Source organism: Astatotilapia calliptera, chromosome 23 (assembly GCF_964374335.1).
Source record: "Astatotilapia calliptera chromosome 23, fAstCal68.1, whole genome shotgun sequence".
NCBI lineage: Eukaryota > Metazoa > Chordata > Actinopteri > Cichliformes > Cichlidae > Astatotilapia > Astatotilapia calliptera.
This window is the reverse complement of record NC_137443.1, coordinates 45,309,744-45,325,027: the sequence shown is the minus strand read 5'-3', so window position 1 is coordinate 45,325,027 and position 15,284 is coordinate 45,309,744. Positions and strand designations below refer to the sequence as shown.

The 15,284-nt window shown below is 43.3% G+C and overlaps 1 protein-coding gene across 1 annotated transcript in view; it reads right to left on the bottom strand.

Moving 5' to 3' along the window:
• Positions 1-15,284, bottom strand: part of LOC145423961 (NACHT, LRR and PYD domains-containing protein 12-like) — a 943,237-nt gene that overhangs the window by 853,297 nt on the left and 74,656 nt on the right. Inside the window, exons 4-6 of the mRNA XM_080296778.1 lie at positions 12,647-12,844; positions 10,342-10,539; positions 8,038-8,235 (exon numbers count right to left, since the gene is read on the bottom strand). Coding sequence (XP_080152904.1) covers positions 8,038-8,235; positions 10,342-10,539; positions 12,647-12,844 — 594 coding nt within the window. The remainder of the gene's footprint in view (positions 1-8,037; positions 8,236-10,341; positions 10,540-12,646; positions 12,845-15,284) is intronic.

Below are 15,284 nucleotides of genomic sequence, written 5' to 3'. Positions count from 1 at the left end.
TGCTCTGCAGAAATATGTGGCGGACCACACATCAGGAGGAGACACGTCACAAGGCTGGATAGCCTGGTTGACATCTGGACCATGGTGGAATATGTTTCTAAAGTTTTTGACTCCCATTCTTACATTATTGGCTTTGCTTTGCTTGTTTACAGGTTGCATTTTGCCATGTGTAAGATCGATGGTGAATAAAATGATTGCTAACACCTTTACCAATTTCATACTGTTGCAGCAGAGTGACATGGATGCTAAGGCTAATATGTGTGTATGAAATGAAGCCTGCACTGAAAATGTTGACAAGTGGTGTAGAGCTGAAGATATATATATGCCGTATAGCCTTAAAAAATGACAATACAGGGTGGTGATGATGGGTTTAGATTTTATTATTGTCATTTGTATTAGGAAATATTTAACCATATATTCTTAGAGGTGTATAATCAATTGTGTAGTGATAGGATGTGTGATCTTTAGCAGGCTGCAGGGGCTTGGTGTGTATTCCACACTGGAATGCACACCCACATCCTGGGAGCACGAGAGAGGTCGTACCTTCTCTTATTGTTTTATGGCAGGATTAACGTAGCTACGTCTGTTCTAGTCTAAGTGCTTTTTGTTTAGATGAACTGCTGGACTTCCTCACCATGTTATCTAGGGTGAACCATCTAGGGTGAAGGGGGGTCTACCCTCTTCCTGACCAAGGATGTTATATGACCCTTTGATCAGCAGTACCACACACACACACACACACACACACACACACACACACACACACACACACACACACACACACACACAGTATTCTTTGTTCACATGTATACCTATGTGAGATGCTATATGTTAATGACCCTATGCATATTCATGTAACCACAATAAAAGGAGTGCTATGGGGAGCCTGGCTGAGAGTCTGATGGTGGTCAAGTGGTGGAACGACGCTTGGCTCCAGCCAGGTCTCCCTCATGCATGAGTAAACCAGAGAACTTTGGTGCCTTGTGTCTTGCTTTTTGCTGCGTAGCAGATTGTCCTTAACGTTCCAGTGGATAGGTTCAAACTACAAACCTATCACTTTCACTTCAGCTTCACCAACAACAGCACAAGCAGAGCAGCCCACTGCCTGCATGGCTGGGACAGCGCCCCCTGGTGACTGTAAACCACTACAACATGTAGACGGCCGTCTGCAGGCTGGATGTAGCACCACCGCAGAGACGTGCTGCAGCTCTGTTTAGTTACCCAGCTGACAGCAGAGGCTGTAGTTTACTGTTACCAACATGGAAAACTGAAGCTTCACCAGCTGGAGCTACAGAGCTGGAGAACAAAGGAGACTGAGAGGCCAGAATGATGTGGGAGGAAACATCAAGAGCCTGTTTGAAAGGAGACACATGTGGATGCTGTGCCAGTCTGTGGTCTGTCAGAAGTCAGCTGAGTCACACTGCAAGAAGCTGCAGAATCTCAGGAGGAGATTTGGAAGTGTTTGTGGGACAAACTGGACTCAAAGAAAGAAGATGTTTGTGAAGTCTTTGGTGGAGGTGAGCAGTGTGAAGCAGAACACATGCAGATGAATCAGGAGGTCAGCATCAGTGTCTCCTTGTGGTGGACGGTAAAAGAATCAGAGCCAACGCTCCCGTCCACCCTCGGCATGAAGCAGTGCTGTTTCTGAAACAGGAGGACAAGTCCAGAGAAGACAGAGGAAGCAAAGATGAGGGTGGGACAGGACAGCAGGACTTCCTTCACACCTGCAGCTCCATCACACTGCTGTAGCTCCTCTTCATCACACATGTACCTGCAGCCTGTCTTCGAGTCCAGGAGTCACCTCCACACAGTGTAGAAGCCTCCTGTGCAGACCATGGAGTCCAGCCTCTGTCAGGGAAGTCGGCACTAAAGCCTGAAAGACTTCAATCTGTCTCTGCTCCACCCGAGAAAGACCAGCACCGTACTTGTTGTGCATTCAAGGAAGGAACATCAGCGCTGCATCGTGGGAACAACACCGCAGGAACAAAGACACAGCACGGCTGATGAAGGACGAGGACAAAGGAAAGGTGAGTGAGAAGACCCCGGTGGTGTGGACGGACCTGCAGGGGCTCCAAGACTGAGGAACAGAGATGTCCATGTACCAGCTGAGGATGCTGCAGTGATCCAGGGAGCTCGGTCCAATCTGAGGCCGTGTGAACTACGTGGACCACAGTTTCTTCACAGACTTCAGCCACGTGAACATCTGGAGATCCAACAGTGCACGAGCTGTGAGCCATCAGCTGTTTCTCTCATCAGCTGCTGTAATGAGAGCTGCTGGAATCATCTCGAGCAGCAGGAAATCACTGATGTTGTTTCTAACCAAAGATATGGGACTGAGCTCCGCTGAGCTCCTTCTACTTTCATCCAGATAGAAACTGCTACAGTCTGCTGATTATTGCTTTGCCTCCATCACACGAGCTCTTTATCCTGTTCTTCACTCTCATTGGTTCTTTGTCTGCTTGTTTTTACAACAGTAGTCTTCTGATTGGTCAACGGAGACAATCAGCTGTGACTAAATGTAGCTCCTACAGCAGTGATGGGAATAACTACTGAAGCTAATCCAGTATCAAAGCTCAGGAATCAGCAGCTCCCACCTCGTTTTCTTTCAACAACTATTTTTAGCTGCTGTGTTTTTGTGTTTCTGCAGACCTCAGACATCCTGCTGCTCTGGACAACTTTTTCATTCTTTTTTATCATTATTTTGCTTTTCTTTTATTATTATGTTATATGTATTAATATGTGAAACACTTATTCTTTGTGTTTTTGCTTTGCTCCTGTCAAACTGCTTTAATAAAATCTGCTGCAGTCTAAACTGTGGACGTTCCCTTTTTAACCCTTTGTGAAACAATAAAGGTTTAAATCTGAGTATTCATCTATGTTAGTGTTTAATGGGTCTAATAGGTTGCTTTGGCCTTTCCCAGTAATATCTTCCCTTGCAGTCTGTGGTCCAGGCTTCTAAAACCATCCCAGGTTAACAAGAACTACAATTTAGAGGAGAGCTGCCATAACAGGTGTGACTGATGAGATCTGACCTGCAAGGTTACTCAGGTTTGTTTGTATCAGGACAAGCAGGGAAGCCGCCTGGACGTCAAAGTAGTTAGAGCTGGGCGAGTGTCCTCACCCACATCGGCTTCACAACTCTGCATCATCTACTGAGTAAGACTCAGAGCATCAGAGATTAGAAGGTCTACAAAGAGCTGAACCAGACTTCCTGTATAAAGGCTTTAGTTCCACAGATCGACAGTGTCAGCGCAACTAAAACGTGGAGACTGACCTCAGAGTTTCAATTTGATGTTGTGGATTCTCCAGAAGAACACACAGCTGCTTCACTCCTGAATCCTGCAGCTTGTGGTAGCTCAGGTCCACCTCTCTGGGATACGAAGGGTTGAGCTTCAGCACTGCTTCCAGATAATCACAGCTGATCTCTGACAAATCACAGCGCTCCAATCTGTATAGAGAATGAAAGATGTAAGTTTATTAGACAAAGTGCTTGAAATCATTCAGTGTTTCATCATCTGTTCAGAGCTGAAGAAGGTTCAGAATGTAGAAGTTTAGAAAATGGAAACTCCAAACAGCTGAAGCCAACAGGAAGCAGCTTCAAACAAACACAACAAGAGAAAAAACTCTGAATGTTTCACATTAAAGTCGTACATTTCTAACAAGAGTGTTTTAAAGACAGAGTCACTGATGATCATCTTCTGCCCAGTAAAACTTTGGGTTTCCACATGTGAGTGTTAATGATGCACAAAGACTGTGAGTGCAAAGAGGGAGCGAGGAGGATGACAGAGAGATGGTACAGGAGCATCAAGAACCCGGCGAGGAAATGAGCAGAAGGACTTTGGAGCCTGTTGGATTGAAGCTTTCACAGAGACGTGTTTGACTGGACACCACCAGGACAGACTTTTAATCCCAGGATTTGGATGAGCTTTCTGTCTTTATGGTCACAAATGATGCTGTAACTCTGTGAATGTCCTGGAACTGTCAGCAGTGTGGTTACGTCCTTTTGACCTGAGTTTCCACAGCTCTTATAACAGCAGTGTACATTCAGACTGAGGCACGCTTCAGTCTGTATGGACCTGTTTCTGTAGCTGCCACCATCATTCTACGGTCGTGTCCAAATTCATGGGCTGCATCCTCCCGAGGACCCGGCCTTTGCGGTCTACGTGGGCTGGGTCCTCAGAAGGTCGGGTAGGCTGGAAATAAACGGCTGGGGAAATTGGACGGTCTAGCCTTCTGATTAGCGTCACCGCTGTCTCGGTGGAGTTTAATAAACTCAGCCGTCTGCTCCCTGCTATCTAAAATATAACAGGACACTGGCGTAAATTCTCGACCGTCTCATACTTCTGTTTAATCAGTTTTCTGTTTGACGTTTAGTCAGCTCTGTAAAGACCAAGGAGGAACCCACCTGGGGGATTAATAAAGTTTTATTTTATCTAATCTAATCTAATAACTTTAATCTCAGCCAAACCGATTTACTCACGAACAAACAAAACACTGAAAAAAGCCAAACAATAACATTTTGAGGTTGTCTAAGTGACTTATATATCACGTTTAACCTGAGTAGCGAAAGTCCGCGGTGATCTGAAAATGATGTGCCGGGAGTTGTGCCGTTCTCGGCGGCTTCAGTGACCCTCGAGCTCCCGGCGAGCTATCGAGCTGGTGGGTAGCAGACGTCTCCGAAAACGCCGAAGCACTTTTGCATATATGCGGTATCTTGATAAACCGAGCAGATATTTGATGTTTACACAGCTACTTTCTCGCCTGAAAATATGTTAAAAGTTTATTTTGTGACCGAGAAAGATTAGTATGAGTAATTTTAAAACTTAGTAGCGGCCGCCATTGTTGGAAACTGGAGTTTGGCTGGGCCGCGCTATGAATTCTGGGATATGGTAGGCCACGAAGGACACACCCGACCCATCCTTCAAATTCGGGGAAAAGGAGGACGCATTTGTTGGCTGCATTCGGAGGAGTCTACGAATTTGGACAGCCTTCGACGTGTCGCTGTGACATAATCGGTCTACAAATGCGGCCTCAGGAGGATGCAGCCCATGAATTTGGACACGACCTACATGTTTGTACATCAGCTTATCAAATACTGTCTGCTGTCTTCATTTATTACTCTTCACCTGCTTCACTGTCACTGTGTGGGCGGAGCTGTCTGAGCCCCGCCCACACAGACACAGCTCCTCTCTGGAGCAAAACTTCTGCTTCATCTCCGCCTCTTTTCTTCATCCTCCACCTCTCTTTTCTCTTCTTCGGTGTTCTGCAGCCACAGAGCCTCACAGCCATTAGCACGCCCATACCTGAGCAGCTAGCATTAACCAGCATGCCGTGCAGCAGTGTCAGTTTGTAAATGTGCAAGAATTCCTGCTCCAAACTGTTTCACAGAGTGCTGTGTGCCGTGACCTTTGACCTGCTAAAGACAGTCAGCTGTGGATTATTCATTGTTGTGTCTGATACTTAGAACTGTGAGGAAGAAGCTACACAGTTAATCAGGGTCCCCTCTCTCTGAATCAGGAAAGGTGGGCAGGCCGCGTGTGGGCCGCGGGCCATACGTTGAGTATCACTGTTTGAAATGTGAACATTGTTCTGCTGCAGTCAATGGACTAAACCAGAGAAGAAGAAAACAGACTTTACCATGAAGATCCTCAGTGTGGATCAGTATAATATCAGCCTGATGTCTGCAGTTTAGTGTCAGCACAACTTTCACATCATATTCATCTCAGCACAACTAAAACATGCTGACTGACCTCAGAGTTTCAAATCGACATCGTGGATTCTCCCGAAAACCACACAGATGCTTCACTCCTGAACCCTTCAGGTTGCTGTAGGTTCCACTCAGGTCCACCTCTGTGGGATACAAGGGGTTGGACTTCAGTGCTGCTGCCAGATAATCAAGGCCAATATCTGACAAACCACAGCTCTTCAATCTGTATAAAGAATGAAAGATGTAAGTTTATTAGACAAAGTGCTTGAAATCATTCAGTGTTTCATCATCTGTTCAGAGCTGAAGAAGGTTCAGAATGTAGAAGTTTAGAAAATGGAAACTCCAAACAGCTGAAGCCAACAGGAAGCAGCTTCAAACAAACACAACAAGAGAAAAAACTCTGAATGTTTCACATTAAAGTCGAACATTTCTCATAAAAACAGGACAAAGACTTGAAAAAGTCGTGTTTTTCCTTCCAGGAACCACATGGCTTCACTTTTAAAGGTGAAGTGTGACAGAAATGGACATATTTGAAGTCCAACACCTTTTTCCAGTCACATTATTAAAGCAGACAAACTACAAGCTCATTTTCATTCCAACAAGTCATCTTCTGACCTGGACTAACAACACTGGTCTCTATGTGCAGCTGGCTGTGAGACCAGTGCTCAGGGAGCGTCTACAAAGTGCAACACTGAAAGAACATCACACACTCATTTGCTTCCAGCACTTTCACACAAACATCTACTGTCATTATTGTCACCAAACTCTGTGGATCCTTTATTGCAAATTCAAATGGGATCAAATGGTCAGACAAAAGAGGGTTATGAGGAAATATGATGAAATGTTGTGTATTAGCAGCAACTTATTGAATCTTTTTCCTCAGAAACCAAACAAAATGATTGACAAACATGTTTTTACAAACTCAGTGTTGGACTTGGATCAGCAGGATAAGCTGATGTTTAAAGGCATTTGAGTCTCGCTGTATGAGAGTCCAGTTCTTACTCAATATTTATGGATGATGTTCTTTCAGTGTTGCACTTTGTAGACGCTCCCTGAGCCTCACAGCCAGCTGCACATGGACCAGCTGACATTACCCAGCATTAGAGGCGGCTGTAAAAAATTCATGTTCCCATTTAAATGGTTTTAATTTGAATAAAACGATGTTGATTCATTCAATCCTGAATCGATGTTTAATATAAATGTATTTTGCCAGAATCTCAGGTTAAAGCTCACAAACTATTTCAACAAGCAGCAAACAGCTAAAACAGTAAATGAGAGCAGCTAAACACACAAAGATGGAAACACAGAGCGTGGATCGTTCACTCGACGGCATGTACACGGACACGCCGTCGGGGCTGAAAGTGGACAGCTCACAGATCCTGAAGCTGCAGGTTTCATCTGTCTCCAACCAAAACTGAGTGAAGCAGCAGCAAAAGAAGATCCAAACTCTGCTTCACGTTTGATCAATATGCTCATGAATTCTCTCTGACTTTGGCTGTTCCTGCCTGCACAGCTCTCTCTCTCTCAGTGTACTCCAAGAACAGCTTCAAACATCTGTTTCTGCATCATTCACTGTTTATTAGCCACCAGTCTGCTGTTGTGTTCAGTGCTGTCGGCCTCTGACAGTAAAGCCTCATTTCTGCTGTTCCATGGAAACTTTTTAAAATGATGACAGATTACAAACTCTCAGCTGTGTCTGTAATCAAACCTCTGTAACTTTGCTTCACTTCAGCAGCATCAGCTCATGTTCACATGTTGCTTCATGGTTTGCTTCAGTTTTTGATCGACTGCAGAATATTTTGAAGGTTATCTGCTATAAAAAGCCAGAAGAGGAAAATCTGCTTCATGTGTTTCTGTTTGATCCTCAGTGACTTTGACACAAAGGCCTCTGCTGTGATGATCACACCTCTGATCAAGTCTCACAGTGTCACAACTGATAAATGATCAGAGTTAGAATATTTCTGACTGTCTGCTGTGTGCCGTGACCTTTGACCTGCTAAAGACAGTCAGCTGTGGATTATTCATTGTTGTGTCTGATACTTAGAACTGTGAGGAAGAAGCTACACAGTTAATCAGGGTCCCCTCTCTCTGAATCAGGAAAGGTGGGCAGGCCGCGTGTGGGCCGCGGGCCATACGTTGAGTATCACTGTTTGAAATGTGAACATTGTTCTGCTGCAGTCAATGGACTAAACCAGAGAAGAAGAAAACAGACTTTACCATGAAGATCCTCAGTGTGGATCAGTATAATATCAGCCTGATGTCTGCAGTTTAGTGTCAGCACAACTTTCACATCATATTCATCTCAGCACAACTAAAACATGCTGACTGACCCCAGAGTTTCAAGTTTACATCCTGGACTCTCCAGGAAACCACACAGATGCTTCACTCCTGGATCCTGCAGGTTGTTCTTAGTTGAAGAAGAGGAGGAGTCATTACTCAGGACCAGCTGTCTCAGATGGGAGGGGTTGGACTTCAGTGCTGCTGCCAGATAATCACAGCTGATCTCTGACAAACCACAGTCCATCAATCTGTATAAAGAATGAAAGATGTAAGTTTATTAGACAAAGTGCTTGAAATCATTCAGTGTTTCATCATCTGTTCAGAGCTGAAGAAGGTTCAGAATGTAGAAGTTTAGAAAATGGAAACTCCAAACAGCTGAAGCCAACAGGAAGCAGCTTCAAACAAACACAACAAGAGAAAAAACTCTGAATGTTTCACATTAAAGTCGTATATTTCTCACAAAAACAGGACAAAGACTTGAAAAAGTCGTGTTTTTCCTTCCAGGAACCACATGGCTTCACTTTTAAAGGTGAAGTGTGACAGAAATGGACATATTTGAAGTCCAACACCTTTTTCCAGTCACATTATTAAAGCAGACAAACTACAAGCTCATTTTCATTCCAACAAGTCATCTTCTGACCTGGACTAACAACACTGGTCTCTATGTGCAGCTGGCTGTGAGACCAGTGCTCAGGGAGCGTCTACAAAGTGCAACACTGAAAGAACATCACACACTCATTTGCTTCCAGCACTTTCACACAAACATCTACTGTCATTATTGTCACCAAACTCTGTGGATCCTTTATTGCAAATTCAAATGGGATCAAATGGTCAGACAAAAGAGGGTTATGAGGAAATATGATGAAATGTTGTGTATTAGCAGCAACTTATTGAATCTTTTTCCTCAGAAACCAAACAAAATGATTGACAAACATGTTTTTACAAACTCAGTGTTGGACTTGGATCAGCAGGATAAGCTGATGTTTAAAGGCATTTGAGTCTCGCTGTATGAGAGTCCAGTTCTTACTCAATATTTATGGATGATGTTCTTTCAGTGTTGCACTTTGTAGACGCTCCCTGAGCCTCACAGCCAGCTGCACATGGACCAGCTGACATTACCCATCATTAGAGGCGGCTGTAAAAAATTCATGTTCCCATTTAAATGGTTTTAATTTGAATAAAATGATGTTGATTCATTCAATCCTGAATCGATGTTTAATATAAATGTATTTTGCCAGAATCTCAGGTTAAAGCTCACAAACTATTTCAACAAGCAGCAAACAGATAAAACAGTAAATGAGAGCAGCTAAACACACAAAGATGGAAACACAGAGCGTGGCTCGTTCACTCGACGGCACGTACACGGACACGCCGTCGGGCTGAAAGTGGACAGCTCACAGATCCTGAAGCTGCAGGTTTCATCTGTCTCCAACCAAAACTGAGTGAAGCAGCAGCAAAAGAAGATCCAAACTCTGCTTCACGTTTGATCAATATGCTCATGAATTCTCTCTGACTTTGGCTGTTCCTGCCTGCACAGCTCTCTCTCTCTCAGTGTACTCCAAGAACAGCTTCAAACATCTGTTTCTGCATCATTCACTGTTTATTAGCCACCAGTCTGCTGTTGTGTTCAGTGCTGTCGGCCTCTGACAGTAAAGCCTCATTTCTGCTGTTCCATGGAAACTTTTTAAAATGATGACAGATTACAAACTCTCAGCTGTGTCTGTAATCAAACCTCTGTAACTTTGCTTCACTTCAGCAGCATCAGCTCATGTTCACATGTTGCTTCATGGTTTGCTTCAGTTTTTGATCGACTGCAGAATATTTTGAAGGTTATCTGCTATAAAAAGCCAGAAGAGGAAAATCTGCTTCATGTGTTTCTGTTTGATCCTCAGTGACTTTGACACAAAGGCCTCTGCTGTGATGATCACACCTCTGATCAAGTCTCACAGTGTCACAACTGATAAATGATCAGAGTTAGAATATTTCTGACTGTCTGCTGTGTGCCGTGACCTTTGACCTGCTAAAGACAGTCAGCTGTGGATTATTCATTGTTGTGTCTGATACTTAGAACTGTGAGGAAGAAGCTACACAGTTAATCAGGGTCCCCTCTCTCTGAATCAGGAAAGGTGGGCAGGCCGCGTGTGGGCCGCGGGCCATACGTTGAGTATCACTGTTTGAAATGTGAACATTGTTCTGCTGCAGTCAATGGACTAAACCAGAGAAGAAGAAAACAGACTTTACCATGAAGATCCTCAGTGTGGATCAGTATAATATCAGCCTGATGTCTGCAGTTTAGTGTCAGCACAACTTTCACATCATATTCATCTCAGCACAACTAAAACATGCTGACTGACCCCAGAGTTTCAAGTTTACATCCTGGACTCTCCAGGAAACCACACAGATGCTTCACTCCTGGATCCTGCAGGTTGTTCTTAGTTGAAGAAGAGGAGGAGTCATTACTCAGGACCAGCTGTCTCAGATGGGAGGGGTTGGACTTCAGTGCTGCTGCCAGATAATCACAGCTGATCTCTGACAAACCACAGTCCATCAATCTGTATAAAGAATGAAAGATGTAAGTTTATTAGACAAAGTGCTTGAAATCATTCAGTGTTTCATCATCTGTTCAGAGCTGAAGAAGGTTCAGAATGTAGAAGTTTAGAAAATGGAAACTCCAAACAGCTGAAGCCAACAGGAAGCAGCTTCAAACAAACACAACAAGAGAAAAAACTCTGAATGTTTCACATTAAAGTCGTATATTTCTCACAAAAACAGGACAAAGACTTGAAAAAGTCGTGTTTTTCCTTCCAGGAACCACATGGCTTCACTTTTAAAGGTGAAGTGTGACAGAAATGGACATATTTGAAGTCCAACACCTTTTTCCAGTCACATTATTAAAGCAGACAAACTACAAGCTCATTTTCATTCCAACAAGTCATCTTCTGACCTGGACTAACAACACTGGTCTCTATGTGCAGCTGGCTGTGAGACCAGTGCTCAGGGAGCGTCTACAAAGTGCAACACTGAAAGAACATCACACACTCATTTGCTTCCAGCACTTTCACACAAACATCTACTGTCATTATTGTCACCAAACTCTGTGGATCCTTTATTGCAAATTCAAATGGGATCAAATGGTCAGACAAAAGAGGGTTATGAGGAAATATGATGAAATGTTGTGTATTAGCAGCAACTTATTGAATCTTTTTCCTCAGAAACCAAACAAAATGATTGACAAACATGTTTTTACAAACTCAGTGTTGGACTTGGATCAGCAGGATAAGCTGATGTTTAAAGGCATTTGAGTCTCGCTGTATGAGAGTCCAGTTCTTACTCAATATTTATGGATGATGTTCTTTCAGTGTTGCACTTTGTAGACGCTCCCTGAGCCTCACAGCCAGCTGCACATGGACCAGCTGACATTACCCATCATTAGAGGCGGCTGTAAAAAATTCATGTTCCCATTTAAATGGTTTTAATTTGAATAAAATGATGTTGATTCATTCAATCCTGAATCGATGTTTAATATAAATGTATTTTGCCAGAATCTCAGGTTAAAGCTCACAAACTATTTCAACAAGCAGCAAACAGATAAAACAGTAAATGAGAGCAGCTAAACACACAAAGATGGAAACACAGAGCGTGGATCGTTCACTCCACGGCACGTACACGGACACGCCGTCGGGGCTGAAAGTGGACAGCTCACAGATCCTGAAGCTGCAGGTTTCATCTGTCTCCAACCAAAACTGAGTGAAGCAGCAGCAAAAGAAGATCCAAACTCTGCTTCACGTTTGATCAATATGCTCATGAATTCTCTCTGACTTTGGCTGTTCCTGCCTGCACAGCTCTCTCTCTCTCAGTGTACTCCAAGAACAGCTTCAAACATCTGTTTCTGCATCATTCACTGTTTATTAGCCACCAGTCTGCTGTTGTGTTCAGTGCTGTCGGCCTCTGACAGTAAAGCCTCATTTCTGCTGTTCCATGGAAACTTTTTAAAATGATGACAGATTACAAACTCTCAGCTGTGTCTGTAATCAAACCTCTGTAACTTTGCTTCACTTCAGCAGCATCAGCTCATGTTCACATGTTGCTTCATGGTTTGCTTCAGTTTTTGATCGACTGCAGAATATTTTGAAGGTTATCTGCTATAAAAAGCCAGAAGAGGAAAATCTGCTTCATGTGTTTCTGTTTGATCCTCAGTGACTTTGACACAAAGGCCTCTGCTGTGATGATCACACCTCTGATCAAGTCTCACAGTGTCACAACTGATAAATGATCAGAGTTAGAATATTTCTGACTGTCTGCTGTGTGCCGTGACCTTTGACCTGCTAAAGACAGTCAGCTGTGGATTATTCATTGTTGTGTCTGATACTTAGAACTGTGAGGAAGAAGCTACACAGTTAATCAGGGTCCCCTCTCTCTGAATCAGGAAAGGTGGGCAGGCCGCGTGTGGGCCGCGGGCCATACGTTGAGTATCACTGTTTGAAATGTGAACATTGTTCTGCTGCAGTCAATGGACTAAACCAGAGAAGAAGAAAACAGACTTTACCATGAAGATCCTCAGTGTGGATCAGTATAATATCAGCCTGATGTCTGCAGTTTAGTGTCAGCACAACTTTCACATCATATTCATCTCAGCACAACTAAAACATGCTGACTGACCCCAGAGTTTCAAGTTTACATCCTGGACTCTCCAGGAAACCACACAGATGCTTCACTCCTGGATCCTGCAGGTTGTTCTTAGTTGAAGAAGAGGAGGAGTCATTACTCAGGACCAGCTGTCTCAGATGGGAGGGGTTGGACTTCAGTGCTGCTGCCAGATAATCACAGCTGATCTCTGACAAACCACAGTCCATCAATCTGTATAAAGAATGAAAGATGTAAGTTTATTAGACAAAGTGCTTGAAATCATTCAGTGTTTCATCATCTGTTCAGAGCTGAAGAAGGTTCAGAATGTAGAAGTTTAGAAAATGGAAACTCCAAACAGCTGAAGCCAACAGGAAGCAGCTTCAAACAAACACAACAAGAGAAAAAACTCTGAATGTTTCACATTAAAGTTGTATATTTCTCACAAAAACAGGACAAAGACTTGAAAAAGTCGTGTTTTTCCTTCCAGGAACCACATGGCTTCACTTTTAAAGGTGAAGTGTGACAGAAATGGACATATTTGAAGTCCAACACCTTTTTCCAGTCACATTATTAAAGCAGACAAACTACAAGCTCATTTTCATTCCAACAAGTCATCTTCTGACCTGGACTAACAACACTGGTCTCTATGTGCAGCTGGCTGTGAGACCAGTGCTCAGGGAGCGTCTACAAAGTGCAACACTGAAAGAACATCACACACTCATTTGCTTCCAGCACTTTCACACAAACATCTACTGTCATTATTGTCACCAAACTCTGTGGATCCTTTATTGCAAATTCAAATGGGATCAAATGGTCAGACAAAAGAGGGTTATGAGGAAATATGATGAAATGTTGTGTATTAGCAGCAACTTATTGAATCTTTTTCCTCAGAAACCAAACAAAATGATTGACAAACATGTTTTTACAAACTCAGTGTTGGACTTGGATCAGCAGGATAAGCTGATGTTTAAAGGCATTTGAGTCTCGCTGTATGAGAGTCCAGTTCTTACTCAATATTTATGGATGATGTTCTTTCAGTGTTGCACTTTGTAGACGCTCCCTGAGCCTCACAGCCAGCTGCACATGGACCAGCTGACATTACCCATCATTAGAGGCGGCTGTAAAAAATTCATGTTCCCATTTAAATGGTTTTAATTTGAATAAAATGATGTTGATTCATTCAATCCTGAATCGATGTTTAATATAAATGTATTTTGCCAGAATCTCAGGTTAAAGCTCACAAACTATTTCAACAAGCAGCAAACAGATAAAACAGTAAATGAGAGCAGCTAAACACACAAAGATGGAAACACAGAGCGTGGCTCGTTCACTCGACGGCACGTACACGGACACGCCGTCGGGCTGAAAGTGGACAGCTCACAGATCCTGAAGCTGCAGGTTTCATCTGTCTCCAACCAAAACTGAGTGAAGCAGCAGCAAAAGAAGATCCAAACTCTGCTTCACGTTTGATCAATATGCTCATGAATTCTCTCTGACTTTGGCTGTTCCTGCCTGCACAGCTCTCTCTCTCTCAGTGTACTCCAAGAACAGCTTCAAACATCTGTTTCTGCATCATTCACTGTTTATTAGCCACCAGTCTGCTGTTGTGTTCAGTGCTGTCGGCCTCTGACAGTAAAGCCTCATTTCTGCTGTTCCATGGAAACTTTTTAAAATGATGACAGATTACAAACTCTCAGCTGTGTCTGTAATCAAACCTCTGTAACTTTGCTTCACTTCAGCAGCATCAGCTCATGTTCACATGTTGCTTCATGGTTTGCTTCAGTTTTTGATCGACTGCAGAATATTTTGAAGGTTATCTGCTATAAAAAGCCAGAAGAGGAAAATCTGCTTCATGTGTTTCTGTTTGATCCTCAGTGACTTTGACACAAAGGCCTCTGCTGTGATGATCACACCTCTGATCAAGTCTCACAGTGTCACAACTGATAAATGATCAGAGTTAGAATATTTCTGACTGTCTGCTGTGTGCCGTGACCTTTGACCTGCTAAAGACAGTCAGCTGTGGATTATTCATTGTTGTGTCTGATACTTAGAACTGTGAGGAAGAAGCTACACAGTTAATCAGGGTCCCCTCTCTCTGAATCAGGAAAGGTGGGCAGGCCGCGTGTGGGCCGCGGGCCATACGTTGAGTATCACTGTTTGAAATGTGAACATTGTTCTGCTGCAGTCAATGGACTAAACCAGAGAAGAAGAAAACAGACTTTACCATGAAGATCCTCAGTGTGGATCAGTATAATATCAGCCTGATGTCTGCAGTTTAGTGTCAGCACAACTTTCACATCATATTCATCTCAGCACAACTAAAACATGCTGACTGACCTCAGAGTTTCAAGTTTACATCCTGGACTCTCCAGGAAACCACACAGATGCTTCACTCCTGGATCCTGCAGCTTGTTGTTGGAGCTCAGGTCCAGCTGTCTCAGATGGGAGGGGTTGGACTTCAGTGCTGCTGCCAGATAATCACAGCTGATCTCTGACAAACCACAGCTCTTCAATCTGTATAAAGAATGAAAGATGTAAGTTTATTAGACAAAGTGCTTGAAATCATTCAGTGTTTCATCATCTGTTCAGAGCTGAAGAAGGTTCAGAATGTAGAAGTTTAGAAAATGGAAACTCCAAACAGCTGAAGCCAACAGGAAGCAGCTTCAAACAA